Genomic DNA, 13378 nt, shown 5'->3' on the forward strand with positions numbered 1-13378 from the left:
TAACCGGGAGATCACCGAGCCTGAGTGGGACTGCCCCGTATAATTTAAGCCCTTCTACCTAAATAGAGCTGCAAAACCAGCAGGATTTTGTTTAAAAACTGGATTTCTAGACATAATTCAAGATTATCTCACTTTCTCTTTTATTAAAAAAACAAACACTGGCTTCACCGAATTCCGTCATCTTGCATTTGTGCCCTTCATTGATGCGGTGGAGATCCTGCGTAGTGGTTACCGACTGGGCTGCTAACTGAAAGGTCAGCAGTTCAAAACTAAGCAGCAGCTCCGTAGGAGAAAGACGAAGCTTTCTACTCCTGTAAAGAGTCACAGTCTCAGGAATCCACAGGGCCAGATCTACCCTGTCCTGCAGGGCCGCTATGCGTCAGCATCCACTCCACGGCAGTGAGGGTTCTTCCATGGGGCTGGGCCCCCACCTGGGTCCCCTGAAGCAGCTGACACGCACTGCCAGCAGAAGGTGGGGGCGACGTGAGGGGTGCCAGAAGGAGGGCCTGGTAGGCGAAGCTGGGAACTCAGCTGGGGGTGAACTGAGACAATGGGGAGGGATTAGGGTGGGCGTGGGTAAGAATTGTAGGATCCGAAACAAGATAAAATCTGCTTGGTAGGATTTCTCCCGTGATATAACTGCAAATAAAAGTTTAAAGATATGCCCACACAAAGGGTGCTGCGACATTATAATGGCCTTGACCTGGACGAGCTTAAATACCCAGTCCCACTGAGGAAGGCGTCTGTTCACGCACTTGATGGAGGGGGGCCAGCCGGGAGGGAGGGTGGTGGGGGGGGCTGGGAGCCAGGACTGTGCGGTGAGGAGCAGGGAAGAGAGAGAAGCACCACTGGTTAGACTATGAAGACAGCCGTGCACACGAAGAAGCGGGGACGTGTAAAGCACTGTTACTGCCGCTGACTTACGCTGACGCTGCGAAGACACTTAAACCATGGAGAGGCAGCCCTAACCTAACCCAGGGGTTTCTAGTGAGGCCATCTGATACGTTTTCATGCTCAATCGTGGAGCTAATGCGCTGTTGTCCAGTTAAATTAATAGAGACAAATACAGGCTTGATTGTTTATTTCTGGTTGTCAGGGGACTGCCAACTTTTACCCTGACTGGCCTTTCTGAGCACAGCTTATGCCTTTATTAAGCAATTATGATCAAAAGCGACAGTTTCCGAATCTTCGTCTGCATACGCAGGTGCTTGACGAAAACGAACAGAACGGTGTGCTTTGCCTGTGCACGTGAGGACGGGGAACCAGGCCCAAATTCACTTCTGGAAGTGTCACATGACACACGCGGTATCAGCATGGGGCGCTAGACCAGGTCTGTCTTACTCAATTTTACCCTGTCTCTGTGTTATATATGGAGTCGTGGTGCAGTAGTTACACGCTGGACTGTGATCTGCCTGGTCAGCAGTTCTAAACCACCCGCAGCTCCTTGGGGGAAAGACTGGGCTTTCCAGTCCCATAGTCGGGGTCGCGATGGGTCAGCATGGACTCGATGGCAGTGAGTTTCCGGGAGAGCACGTGCCACGTGGGAGAAAGCGGAGGCTTCCAACTCCGCTAAGGAGTTCAGTTCTACCCGGTCCTACTGGGTCGCTATGAATAAGAAACGACTCCGTGGCAGTGAGTGTGAATTTTTTGGGCTTAGTGTTTGTTGTATGTGTGAGTTTGTTATTTATGTGGCTACATCATTTGCTAAAAAATATAGTAGGCCATCGGTACGCTGGCCCTACTCTAAGGGTGGATTTGGTATTGTCTGTATTACAACCCAGACACAGGCAAAAGTACCCGCAAATCACGAGTGATTTTCCTTCCACCCTGTGGCTTGTTTCAGGCCCTGCTCTGGCCTGCTCAGCAGGGCGAAGCGAGCATGGTAATGAAGGGATGCGGACACACATCTAAGGAGACAAAATAGCTTCCTTCGCCCACAAGCCACCTCGAATTCTACCATCAAGATTCCTTGGTTCTTACAGACGTCAAATCTGATAGCCCACCTTCCTAGATACGAATACTGAACATTTAAAAATAGTTCATGATACCATCCAGTGGCAAATGAGTATGTAACTTGGATCGAATTCCAGCCAACTCTTTAAAAAAAGAAGTCGGGTGAAGGGCTTTTAAAACGAAGAATAAAGGTACAATAAAATGCCCACAATTATTTTGAAAAAGACTAGTAAGGGGTGATATTACATAAGCCCAGATATTCAAACCAACTATCTAAACACTTTTAAGTCTAACAACAACAGCAACAAATTATAGATGTCAACGCTAACTAAAAAGCGACTTCCATCAAAACCATGTGACGCCGGCACAGGAATAAGGGGAGAAGTGGCGCCCAGTAAGGGTCAGCGCAGAGCGGGTTACGCAGCCCGCCTCCTTGGAGAGGCTCGTCGTGCTGATGTTTGGGAGAAAAGGAGATGAAGCAAAGCAAAAGTTAGACTCCAAGCATCCTCGGAACAAAAGACTCTCCAGGTGGCTTGATGTGAGAAGGTTAGAAATAAAAGAGATAAATACAACGATGAACATGCGAAAAGAACACGAAGTTCGTTTTTATAACCCCAAGGGTGAGACTTCCTGCACTAGAAACAATGACGAGAGGCGGGCAGCAGCAGCTCGTGCCAACAGGACACAGGATGGGTCTGTTCGCGTAGCTCAGCTTCCACCGCCTCCAGGGTGAGGGCAGCGGCAGCAGACACCGCCAGAGATCCAGGAGGGAAGGGAATTCTGAGAAACAGGGAAGAGTAGTTCCCATTGCAGACAAGCCAGGGAGGCAGCAAGAGGTCCTTCTAGAGGAACTGGGTTGTCTTCTTGGGGTCCCGCCATCTCTCCGCTGCCTGTGGCTCTCAGAGCAGGACTCCTGGAGGGGGAGGGAAAAGGCGAGACCGATGTCCCTGGGCATCTGGGGATCACCTAGACGCCAGCCTTTCGCCCCTAGAAGGCTGCGTGCAAAAAGGCAGCAGGAGCCCACTCCCATGGCAGAGGGTAGCTTTGAGGTGCCTGCCTCCCCACTGCATCATTTAGGGGAGAAAGATTCACAGCCTCAGAAACCCTCTCCAGATTCCTGCTGAGCTACAATTGACTCGATGGCAGTGGGAAGGAGGCCTGGTAGCGCAGTGCTTAAGCACTCACCTGCTAACTTAAAAGAAGGTCAGCAGTTTGAATCCACTCTCAGCTGCTCCCGAGAAAGTCGTGGCAGTCTGCTGCCCAAGAGAGGACATACCTGGGGAGCTCTAGATGTGGGTTCGATTCTGTCTTATTGCTGTGGTTGGCATTGACCCAATGGTAGGTAGGTGTGGCTTTGGGGGGGTGCAGGGGAGCTTAGCAGGGCAAGGATGTGGGTGGGACTCAAGTCATCCTGAAGGAACTGTGCAAAGAGCTGACTGCTGGGCCCTGGGGAGCCCTGCGTGGACTGTGCGGTGCAAGATCAAGGGGTTGCCAGCAGGGCCAGGTGGAAAGGAGGCGGGTAGACTACTTATGTCAGGGGGTGCTGTGAGGTGGATGGTCACAGGGAATCCTGATGGGCCCTCAAAGGTTCATCCACAAAAGAGCCACCGGGGTGTGTCTGCTGGGTCGGCACAAAGTGAGAACCAAGGGAAAATTACACAGGGTCTCGCTAGGCAGGCCGCCCTGAGCCTTTTCCCTTCAGAACCCAGCCCCACCACCCCCGCGTCGGCCCAGCCACAACCTCAGGTGACCAGGATCAGGGCTGAGAGGAGAAGCGTGACAAAACAGACCCATGTCCTCATGCCCCCACTGCTGGCCCCAAGCACAAGCTCAAAAGCAGTTACATTTTAAATTTTGGTTGGATTAAACTTTGCAATCATTGACAGTGATGAGAACCTTGTAGACTATCCCCATGATGCTGTCGTAAGTCCGTATGCTGGAAAAATGAACCCCAAGCCTTCAGTGAATGCCGACTCCTATAGACCCTGCAGAGACTTCCCGGTGTCTTAAAGATTTACAGGAATAGGCAGCCTCCTCTTTCTCCCTGGGAGCAACTGGTGGGTTTGAACCACTGATTTTGTGGTTAATAGTCCAACCCTTCCTGACAGCACCAACAGGGCTTGAGACAATGGGAAAAGAACAAGGCAGATCCTAGTCTCTGATTGGCATGAGCCACTCACATGTGTGTATTTAATGAGTTAGTTATAAATTATAGTATTAAATATATCCTCTGATAGTGTATCATTTCTCTTTTTACCTACATGTTAACTGAAAACAAACAACAACAACAGAAAACAAATCAAACTCACGGTCATCCGGCTGATGGCAACTCACAGTGACTCTGTAGGACAGGGTAGGACTGCCCCTGTGAGATTTTCCTAAGACTGTAACTAAAGAACATTGCAAATAGAAGCATGGGAAATGCTGGTAACACACACAACATGGAAGTAGATGTCCTTCATATACAAAGAGCTCCTGGAAGTTCATAAGCGAAACCACTTAGAAAAACGGGCGAAGGATGCGAACAGGCAAGTGAAAAGGGAAGAAACAACAAACGTGCAAAAGTGTCCATTTCAATGCTTGGGAAAATGAAAATCAAGACAGTGACGAGATAACATCAAACTAATTAACCCAAATGAAAAAGAGCAGTAATAGTCAGGGCTGCTGAGGACATAGGAAAGCAGGCGTGCTCATGTAACATACATGGAAGATAAGCTGCCGCAACCTTCCCTGAAAGATATTTGGCAGGATCTATTCAATTAAATGAAGACATAGCCTTTGACCTAGTAATCCTGCTTCCAAGAACCTATCCAGTGGTCAGAAGAACGACAGAAATAGCTCTCCATCTCGCCACCACTTGCCTGTATTGACATCTATACCTACATCTGTATCTACACCTACATCTACATCTATAGCTACCTATAGATAAAGGTATATTCATTACAAGATTGTTCATCATCCCCCAAAAGGAACTTCCTGAATCATTAGCAGAGCATTTGATAAATCGCAGTGTGTTCGCACAGTGGAATATAAGCTGGTGTCAGGTACAGCTGTATGGACTAACCTGGAGCAATATATGGGAAACCCTGAAGAAAATCAAGTTGCAGGGTGAGTTACAGAATATGACCTCATTTTTTCCAATGGGAAGGGAAGGAAGACAAAGAGGAAAAAATGTGAGAGAACACCAGTGAGAGAGAAAATGGAGGAGTGCAAGAGAAGGTTGGAGAACTTAGAAGTAAGGGTGTGTAGGCTCTCTAGAGAAACAAAACCAGGACATTTATTACTCCATCTACATAAAGAATAGGCGTATACAGAAAGAAGGAATCTAACAGCTACTTAGTCCACACAGCAGTGCAGAGGGTTCAGTTCACTTACTTCCATGGAATAGTTAATATACGGAAAGTCCTTCAACTTGCCAGCTCCAAGGTCAAGGAAGCAGATGGTGGAGCCCGCCCTCAGGCAAGGCAGGCAGAGTCTGCCCACGGGCAGCAAACAGCAGGGTGGGTCAGCAAAGGTCAGACGCTCAGGAGCTTAGTGAAGCAGGCGGGGATGGGATGTCAAACTCACATAATGCCAGGCGACAGGATCCATGAGTGTCAAGCTCCAGCAATGCATGCACCAGCAGTGGTGTAGCCCACAGGTAGTGTAGTTCACAGGTAGTGTAGCTCACAAGATGAGGCAGAGAACTAGCTAAAGCAGCAGCACACTGGTCCAATCACCAATGAGCAAGTGAAAGGAGGGTGGGCCTTGCAGGGCCGTTTATCTCTTTGCTCTCCAATCAAACTGCCACCTGATTAATCCCACATGTTCCTATTGGCCGGGTTGGCACAATAAACCTATCACAAAGGAAGAGTAGCCGGCATTGCTACCATGAGTTGCTCCATTGGTGGTAATGTAGGAGGAAAAAAGAATTCATTTTTTTTATGTGGTGCTATATTGTTTGACTCACTATAATGCTTTAAAAAAATCAGCCACTCTACTTCCATAATTTTTCCAGAATCCCACCAAATCGTACAAAGGGAAATGGTCTGTTGTTTGGGGTGAAAGTATTTCTTCTTATGGGTAGGGGCCATTTCTTATCTCGCGCATACAAGCACTCACTAAAATGTCCCCAATAACCAACTTTGTGTCCCTCCCTTCCTTTGCCTGATTTGTAAAATGATGATATTAAGTTAGATGATCTTTCAGATTCTTTCAAAATTATAAATTCCAGTAGTAGATCATTTATATGGGGGAAAAAAACCAGTTATCTTGGGCATATTTCACAGCAGTAGGAGCTGACCAGTGGTGTGTGTGTTGGAGGGCCAGGGTGGAGAGGTGATGGTGTGAAGTTTCTGCTGGGTAAGTTGACTTTATGAGGCGTAGCCCAGATCAGCGCCTCGGCTTAGCCTTCAAGTGAGCAGATCAAGCACGGAGAACGTCTGTCAGGTTGAGTGTAGGATTTGCTTTCCCTCTCTATAATAAGCTCCCATGAATAAAGAGGTGTGAAGCAGAACACTAGACAGAGCAATGGCGGAATTGCCCAGGCAGATCCCCAGAGTCTGCTCTACGTCAGCCTCCCCTCCCTCCTCCCCTCGGCCCCTCCTCCTCCTCCTCCTCCTCCTCGTTCTTCTCCTCTGCTTGCAGCCATTCTTGTAGAACTCAAAAGGACCTTCAGTCCCAAAGAAGGAACAATATCCCACTCAGGCCATGCTCTCAGCCACCTTGAGCAGCTCCCAGGGCCTGCTGGTCATTCCCGCCCAGGCCTGTGAGTGAATCTCACCACCATGGAACCCTTCACACACACACACACGCACACGCGCACACACACCCCGTCAAGACTCACCAAGGACCAAGAGGCGGATGCGTGACTTGGAGGTGCCTTGCAGGTCTGCCAACAGTGAGACGGCACACTCGTACGTGCCGTTGTCCTCCATGGTCAGCCGGTCGATGACGATGGAGGCATCTGACCGCTCAGCATCGCGGGAGATGTTGACTCGGTTCTGGTAACGGTCACCATACAGGTAGCTTTGGGTCAAGAAGTTCCAGATGACCACCTGTTCCTGAGAGGGAGAAGGAAGGGCAGTTGGCCATAAGGTTCTGGCATGGTGCTTCGGTACCTGGTACCCTTACCCACAGCACCCAGAGCCCAGAAACATCCACACACCAAGCCCTCCGAACAAGCAAACGGCCCTCACAAGGAAGACCCATCTTGTGGAGGACTCTGATTTTTAAATGTTTTTTAAGAACTGCAAATATTGGAAGACTGGCTCTGGTAGGCATGTTATGAAACAGGAGACACATCGATACATGAGCTACCTCCAGTCACAAAATGGAGTGATTTGTTCAAATATATTAAAAAATGAGATAAAGTGGGCTATCTATGGAAAGAGTTCCAAGCTCTATTGTTGAGAGAGATTCGAAATGTCCAGTGCAGATCTGTGTGTAGGGAACAGACACACACACACATGCAGATCTGTATATGCGTGCTTATGTAAAATGGATGTGTGTGCGTGTGTGTGTGTGTGTGTGGCACATCTATGGAAGGCCCCTGAGAAGCTGGTGGAATGGTAGTGCTTGTGAGGGTGATAGGGGACCGGGCGGGTGGGGTGGCGGTGAGGTGCAGGTGTGTTCACACATTTGTCCTGTTTGAGTCTTGTGCTGCATGGGTTCAATACTCATGTAAGAAAACAGGCAAACGCTTCCCTATGGGGGACAATTCAGTAATCTCAATGAAGTTTAAAGAATATACTGTACCTGCTGTGGGAACGCACACACGCAGGATTGTTCCTGACAGTCTCGTCATAGGGGAAGATTGGAAGCAAGCAAGGGTCCGCTATTAAGAGTGCGTCCACACAGTGGCGTTCTATCGGCTCTGAAAAGAGCGCGGAAGCTCTCCGTTCACTGATGAGTGATAGACACGCGGAGAGCCCCAGTCATTACTACTAAGGGACGTGCAAGAATAAAACAGTAGATAGAATGTGACACCCTTGATGGAAAAGAATGGGGAAACAGGGATACCCAACACATCTATATTCTTATTTTCTTGACTTTTCCTACAGAATCACTGGAAACTTACACAGAAACGACCACAATTAGTTACTTTCACCACGAGTGCGATGAAAGTGCTTCCTTGTTGGAGGTAACCGTGCTCACCAAATCAGCCCAGACCCGGGTCAGAGGCAACGAAACCCAAACCAAACCAGCTGCCACTTAGTCAATTCTGCTTCATGGAAGGTGGTCCCCTGAGTGCCAGGTAGGGTTTTCAACAGCCTATTGATTCTTCCTCAGTAGATCACCAGGCCTTTCTTCCGGAGCACTCCAGGATGGGTTTGAACAGCCTTTCGGACAGTAGTCAAAAACTTAATGGTTTGCACCATCAAGAGACAGCTCAGAAGCACTGAGTACCAGTGAAAACCGAGATCCCTAGATTCTCAACAGCTGCCGGGCTCAGCAGAGGGATAAAGGGAAGTAAAAGCTATGGGGAGTGGGTGGAGATGACACTGCCTAATGTGCATTTTCTATAACGTTTTAATTTCTGAACCATGAGGTTATAGTGATTCAAAAATAGAATTAAAAAATAAAACAAAATCTCTCCCACACATCCCAAGAGAACCCCCGAATAGGGGGAAAAAACAACAAACCTAACCCATAAAATAAAATTCTATAAAATAAAATTCTGTTTCAGGGAGATGGCCAATAGCATTAATAAAAGGAAATAGCCGTAAATTATTTAAATGATGCAATTTAAGGCATCTGAGACTGGCTACCAGAAAGATACGAGCTTGTTTTCCAACAAACGTTTGAAGGTCCCTCATATAGTATCAGAGCAGGGGACTTTCCTGTCTCTTTGGGAAATAAAGATTCAGCCTTCTCGCAGAGAGGTAGCGATGGCCTGGTGGGGATGGCACGTGCTCTGGGCACCGCTTGAAGGAGGGGGTGCCACTGAGCTGTTTCTATTGGTTGGTGCAGCCCCTGTCCTTTATCACCCAGAAGCAGAGAGGAGCAGGCCCAGATACATTCCAAGGGGCCACAAATAGGAAGGGCTCCTAAGTAAGACGGCCGACCAAGAGCAGGGGAGGCCGTTCCTGCCACGGGGCCCACTGATGTCTCTTCTTGAAGTTGGTGTGATCAGATCACCCGGGCACTTGTTAGCCTTGGTGTTGGTTGGTGTCCAGTCAACTCTGACTCCTGCCAGTCCTGTGTGTGGGGAGCAGAACTGCCCCGTGGGTTTCCAAGGCTCTGACCTCTCACGAGCTGATTGACAGGCTTTGTCTTTCAGGTGCCTCTGGGTGGGTTCCAACTGCCCACCTTTGCCGAGGACAGTGGTTCTCAACCTTCTTAATGCCGTGACCCTTTAATGCAGTTCCTCATGTTGTGGTGACCCCAACCATAAAATCATTTTCGTTGCTACTTCATAACTATCATTTTGCTACTGTGGTGAATCGGACAACCCCTGTGAAAGGGTCGTTCAACCCCCAAAGGGGTCACAACCCACAGGTTGAGAACCGTTGGCCTAGGGTTTAACTGTTTGAAGCACCCGGAGGCTCCTCCAAACCTAGTCCACCACTACCAAGTCAATTCTGACTCATAATGAGCTTATAAAACAGAGTAGAATGACCATCTAGAGTTCCCAAGAGTGTGAATCTGTATAGGAAGAGACAACTGCATCTTTCTTCCATGGAGTGGCTGGTGAATTTGAACCACTGACCTTGACTTACTACCACAATAGAGCTCCTTTCCTAAGAAGTAATGTTGTGGTTGTTAGTTGCTGTGAAGTTGGTTCTGACTCATAGAAACCCTGTGTACAACAGAACGGAACACTGCCAGATCCTGTACCAGCCTCACAGTCATTCTTGTGTCTGAACCCATTGCTGCAGCCACTGTGTCCATCCTTCTTGTCAAGGGTTTTCCATTTTTTCACTCCCTCTCCACTTTACAAAGCATGATGTAATGCTTCAGAGACTGACCTCTCCTTAAACATGTCCAAAGTATGTGAGATGACGTCTCACCATCCTTGCCTCTAAGGAGCATTCTGGCCTTACTTCTTCCAAGACAGTGAAGCTTGTCCTTGTAATAGTTCAGAGTATTTTCAGTAATCTTTGCCAATACCATAATTCAAATGTATTGATTCTTCCTTGATTTTCCTTATTCAATGTCCAACTTTCACAGGCAGATGAGGCCATCAAAAATACCATGGCTTGGGTCAGGCACATCTTAGCTATCAAAGTAACATCCCTGCTTTTCAATACTTTAAAGAGGACTTGTGCAGCAGATTTGCCTAATGCTATGCGTCTTTTGATCTCTTGACTGCTGCTTCCATGAGCACTGACTGTGGATCCAAGCAAGATGAAATCCTTGACAACCTCCATCTTTTATTCATTTACCATGACGCTACCTCTTGGTCCACTTGTAAGGATGTTGATCTTGACATTGAGTTGTAATCCATTCTGAAGATACAATCACTAACCTTCATTAAAAAGTGCTTCAATTTCTCCTCACTCTCAGCAAGCAAGATTGTGTCATCTGCACATTGCAGGTTGTTAATAAGCCTTCCACTGATTCTGATGCCAAATTCTTCTTCATATAATCCAGCTTCTTTGAGTATTTGCTCAGCATACCGATTGAATAAGTCTGGTGAGAGGATACAGCCAGGACACACACATTTCCTGATTTCAAATCATGCAGTATTCTCTTGTTCTGTCCACACCTCTTGATCTCTGTACAGGTTCCACAGGAACACAATGAAGTGTTCTGGAATTCCCATTCTTCCCAAGATTGTCTGTAGTTTGTTATGATCCACACCATTGCATTTGCATAGTCAATGAAACACAAGTAAACATCTTTCTGATATTCTCTGCTTTCAACCAGGATTCATCTGACATCAGCAATGATATTTCTTGTTCCAGGTGCTCTGATGAATCCAAACTGAACCCCTGGCAACTCCCTGTTAATGTACTGCTGCAACCATTGTTGGATGATCTTCAGCAAAATTTTACCTGCGTGCGACAATAATGATATTGTTCTATAGCCCAAGCTCTCTGTTGGAATGGGGACAAATATAGATCTCTTCCAGTCAGTTGGCCAGGTAGCTGCCTTCCAAATTTCTTGGCATAGATAAATAGTGCTTCCAGTATTTCATCAGCTTGTTGAAATATTTTAATTGGCATTTTATTAATTCACAGAGGCTTGTTTTGGGTTAATGCAGTCAGTACAGCTTGAGCTTCTTCCTTCAGTACCGTTAGTTCTTGACCATGTACTAGCTCTTACGTGGTTGAATGTTGACTAGTTCTTTTTGGTACAGTGACTTTGTGGATTCTTTCCATCTCCTTCTGAGGCTTCCTGCATCATTCAATATTTTGCTTATCTTTTGATCTTGTAGGGCAAGCTTGATTTTTTTTCCTCTTGAATTCCTTCAGTTTAAGATATGCCGAGCGTGCTTCCTTCTTGGTTTTCTGACCCTAGGCTTTTTCATGTTTCACGGTGATGTTTTACTTTGTCTTCTAGAGCTGCCCTTTGAGATTTGCTGTCTAGCTCTCTGACTTCATCATTTCTTCCATTTACTTACTCTGTGATTAGGAGCAAGTTTCACAGTCTCTTCAAACACCACTTCAATCTTTTCTTTCTTTCTGGTCTTTTTAATGACCTTTGCCTTCTTCATGAATCGTGCTCTTGATGTCCTCCCACAGCTCCGCAGGTCCTATGTCATCTGTGTTCAGTGTCAAGTCTGTTCTTGGGATGCTCCCAAAATCCAGGTGGGATACACTCAAGGTAGCATTTGGGTTCCGGTGGTCTTGCTTTCATTTTCTTCAATTTCAACCTGAACGTACACATGAGCAGTTGAGGGTCTGTTCCACAGTTGGACCTTGGCTTGGTATTAGGTGCTGATACTGAGCTTGACCATCGTCTCTTCCGACAAATACAGTCAATTTGATGCTGAGTATTCCATCTGGAGAAGTCCACATGCATAGTTGCCTTTCGTGTTGAAAAGGTGTATTTGCGGTGGAGAAGTCGTTGGTCTCACAAAATTCTATCACACAATCTGCAGCTTCATTTCTATCACCGAGGCCATGTTTTCTGCTTTGTGTCCAACTTCTGTATTCCATTTTCCAGTCATTGCCAATGCATCATGGCTGCATGTTTGATCAATTTCAGGCTGAAGGCACTGATAGCATTCTTCAATTCCTGCACCACTGGCGTTCATGGCAGCATCCATTTGAATACTTGTTGTATTGACAGGATTTTCTTTCATGTGGATAGATATGATTCTAGCAGGCAACGTTGTACTTCAAGATATATCTTGAAATGTGCTTTTTACGACCAATGTGACACTCTTCCTGCTGGATCTGTCATTCCTGGTATTGTAAACGAAATGATTTTTGGATTCAAGCAGTAATAGATGATCATATTTCCCAGGAGGCCCCAGTGTGGTAACGACCCTTACCGAATGGCTCCGCAGCAACTTATCCCACTGGATCAATCCATTTCGGTCCGAGGTAGAAGTTTGGTAGCTGCATGGGAGCCTGACACTCTCCCCCCGGGCAGCCCGAATCGCCTCCTGGGGGGTTTCCACGAAGATGGCATTGACAGTCACCCACACTGGGAAGAAAGCAGGACATGAGAAGAAGAAGTCAATAACCAGTTCATACTTGAGTACCCAAGGAGCTTCCACGAGAATGGCTAGAGATAGGTTTGCTTCTCAAAACACTGCGCTACAACTGTGATCTTGGCCATGGCACACCAGCTGTTCTCCCCCAAGACAGAGAGAGACAAGCACAGGTATCTGGGTTCCCTTATCTCCCTCCGAGATCATGTGTAAGAAGCTTGTTTAGCACGGGGCACGTAGAAACCTCTCAATAAATACTGTCTGCTATCTTGGTTGTGACGATGATGATTGATTCACTTATTTAATAAATGTTTACACAACACTGACGATGTGGTGAGACAAGCTATGAATGTGATTAGATTTCATAGGTAAAGGGGACTAAGGGTATTCCCACGGAGGATTGTGTTATATGAGATCATCAGGAAACGTCTCTCTGTTAAGGGACAGTTGAGCAGAGACATGGAAAGTGTGTAGGAAACAAGCGAGGCCACATTGTCCCACTCACACAAGGTGATGCTGCTGCTCTTCCATCAGGAGGCCGGGTCTGTGTCCCCTCTTCTTGAGTCCGGGTGGGTCTGTGAGTATAGTGTAAGGTGTGACCACTGATGTAATTTATGTAAGGCCATAGCTTCCTCCTAGTCTTCTTGAGAGGCCTACTCTGGGAATCCAAGCAGCATCCTGGGAGGAAGCTAAGCAGCCACGTGCAAAGACCTCCCGTAGGTGTGCAGGACACAGCCCCAGCTGAGGTCCCTCTGCCTGCCAGACATGTGAATGAATGGCCCTTTGTCTAGCCACCTAGCAGACTCCAGGGAGGCAGAGATAAGCTATCTCTACTGAGTT

At 47.2% G+C, this 13378-nt stretch overlaps 1 protein-coding gene across 1 annotated transcript in view; it reads right to left on the reverse strand.

The window, feature by feature from the left end:
* The window catches only part of GPA33 (glycoprotein A33), a 39240-nt gene that overhangs the window by 12948 nt on the left and 12914 nt on the right, over positions 1-13378 (reverse strand). The window contains exons 3-4 of the mRNA XM_075540911.1: positions 12377-12531; positions 6779-6995 (exon numbers count right to left, since the gene is read on the reverse strand). Of these exons, the coding sequence (XP_075397026.1) occupies positions 6779-6995; positions 12377-12531 (372 nt within the window). The remainder of the gene's footprint in view (positions 1-6778; positions 6996-12376; positions 12532-13378) is intronic.

The sequence above is a fragment of the Tenrec ecaudatus genome, chromosome 1 (assembly GCF_050624435.1).
Source record: "Tenrec ecaudatus isolate mTenEca1 chromosome 1, mTenEca1.hap1, whole genome shotgun sequence".
Taxonomy (NCBI): Eukaryota; Metazoa; Chordata; class Mammalia; order Afrosoricida; family Tenrecidae; genus Tenrec; species Tenrec ecaudatus.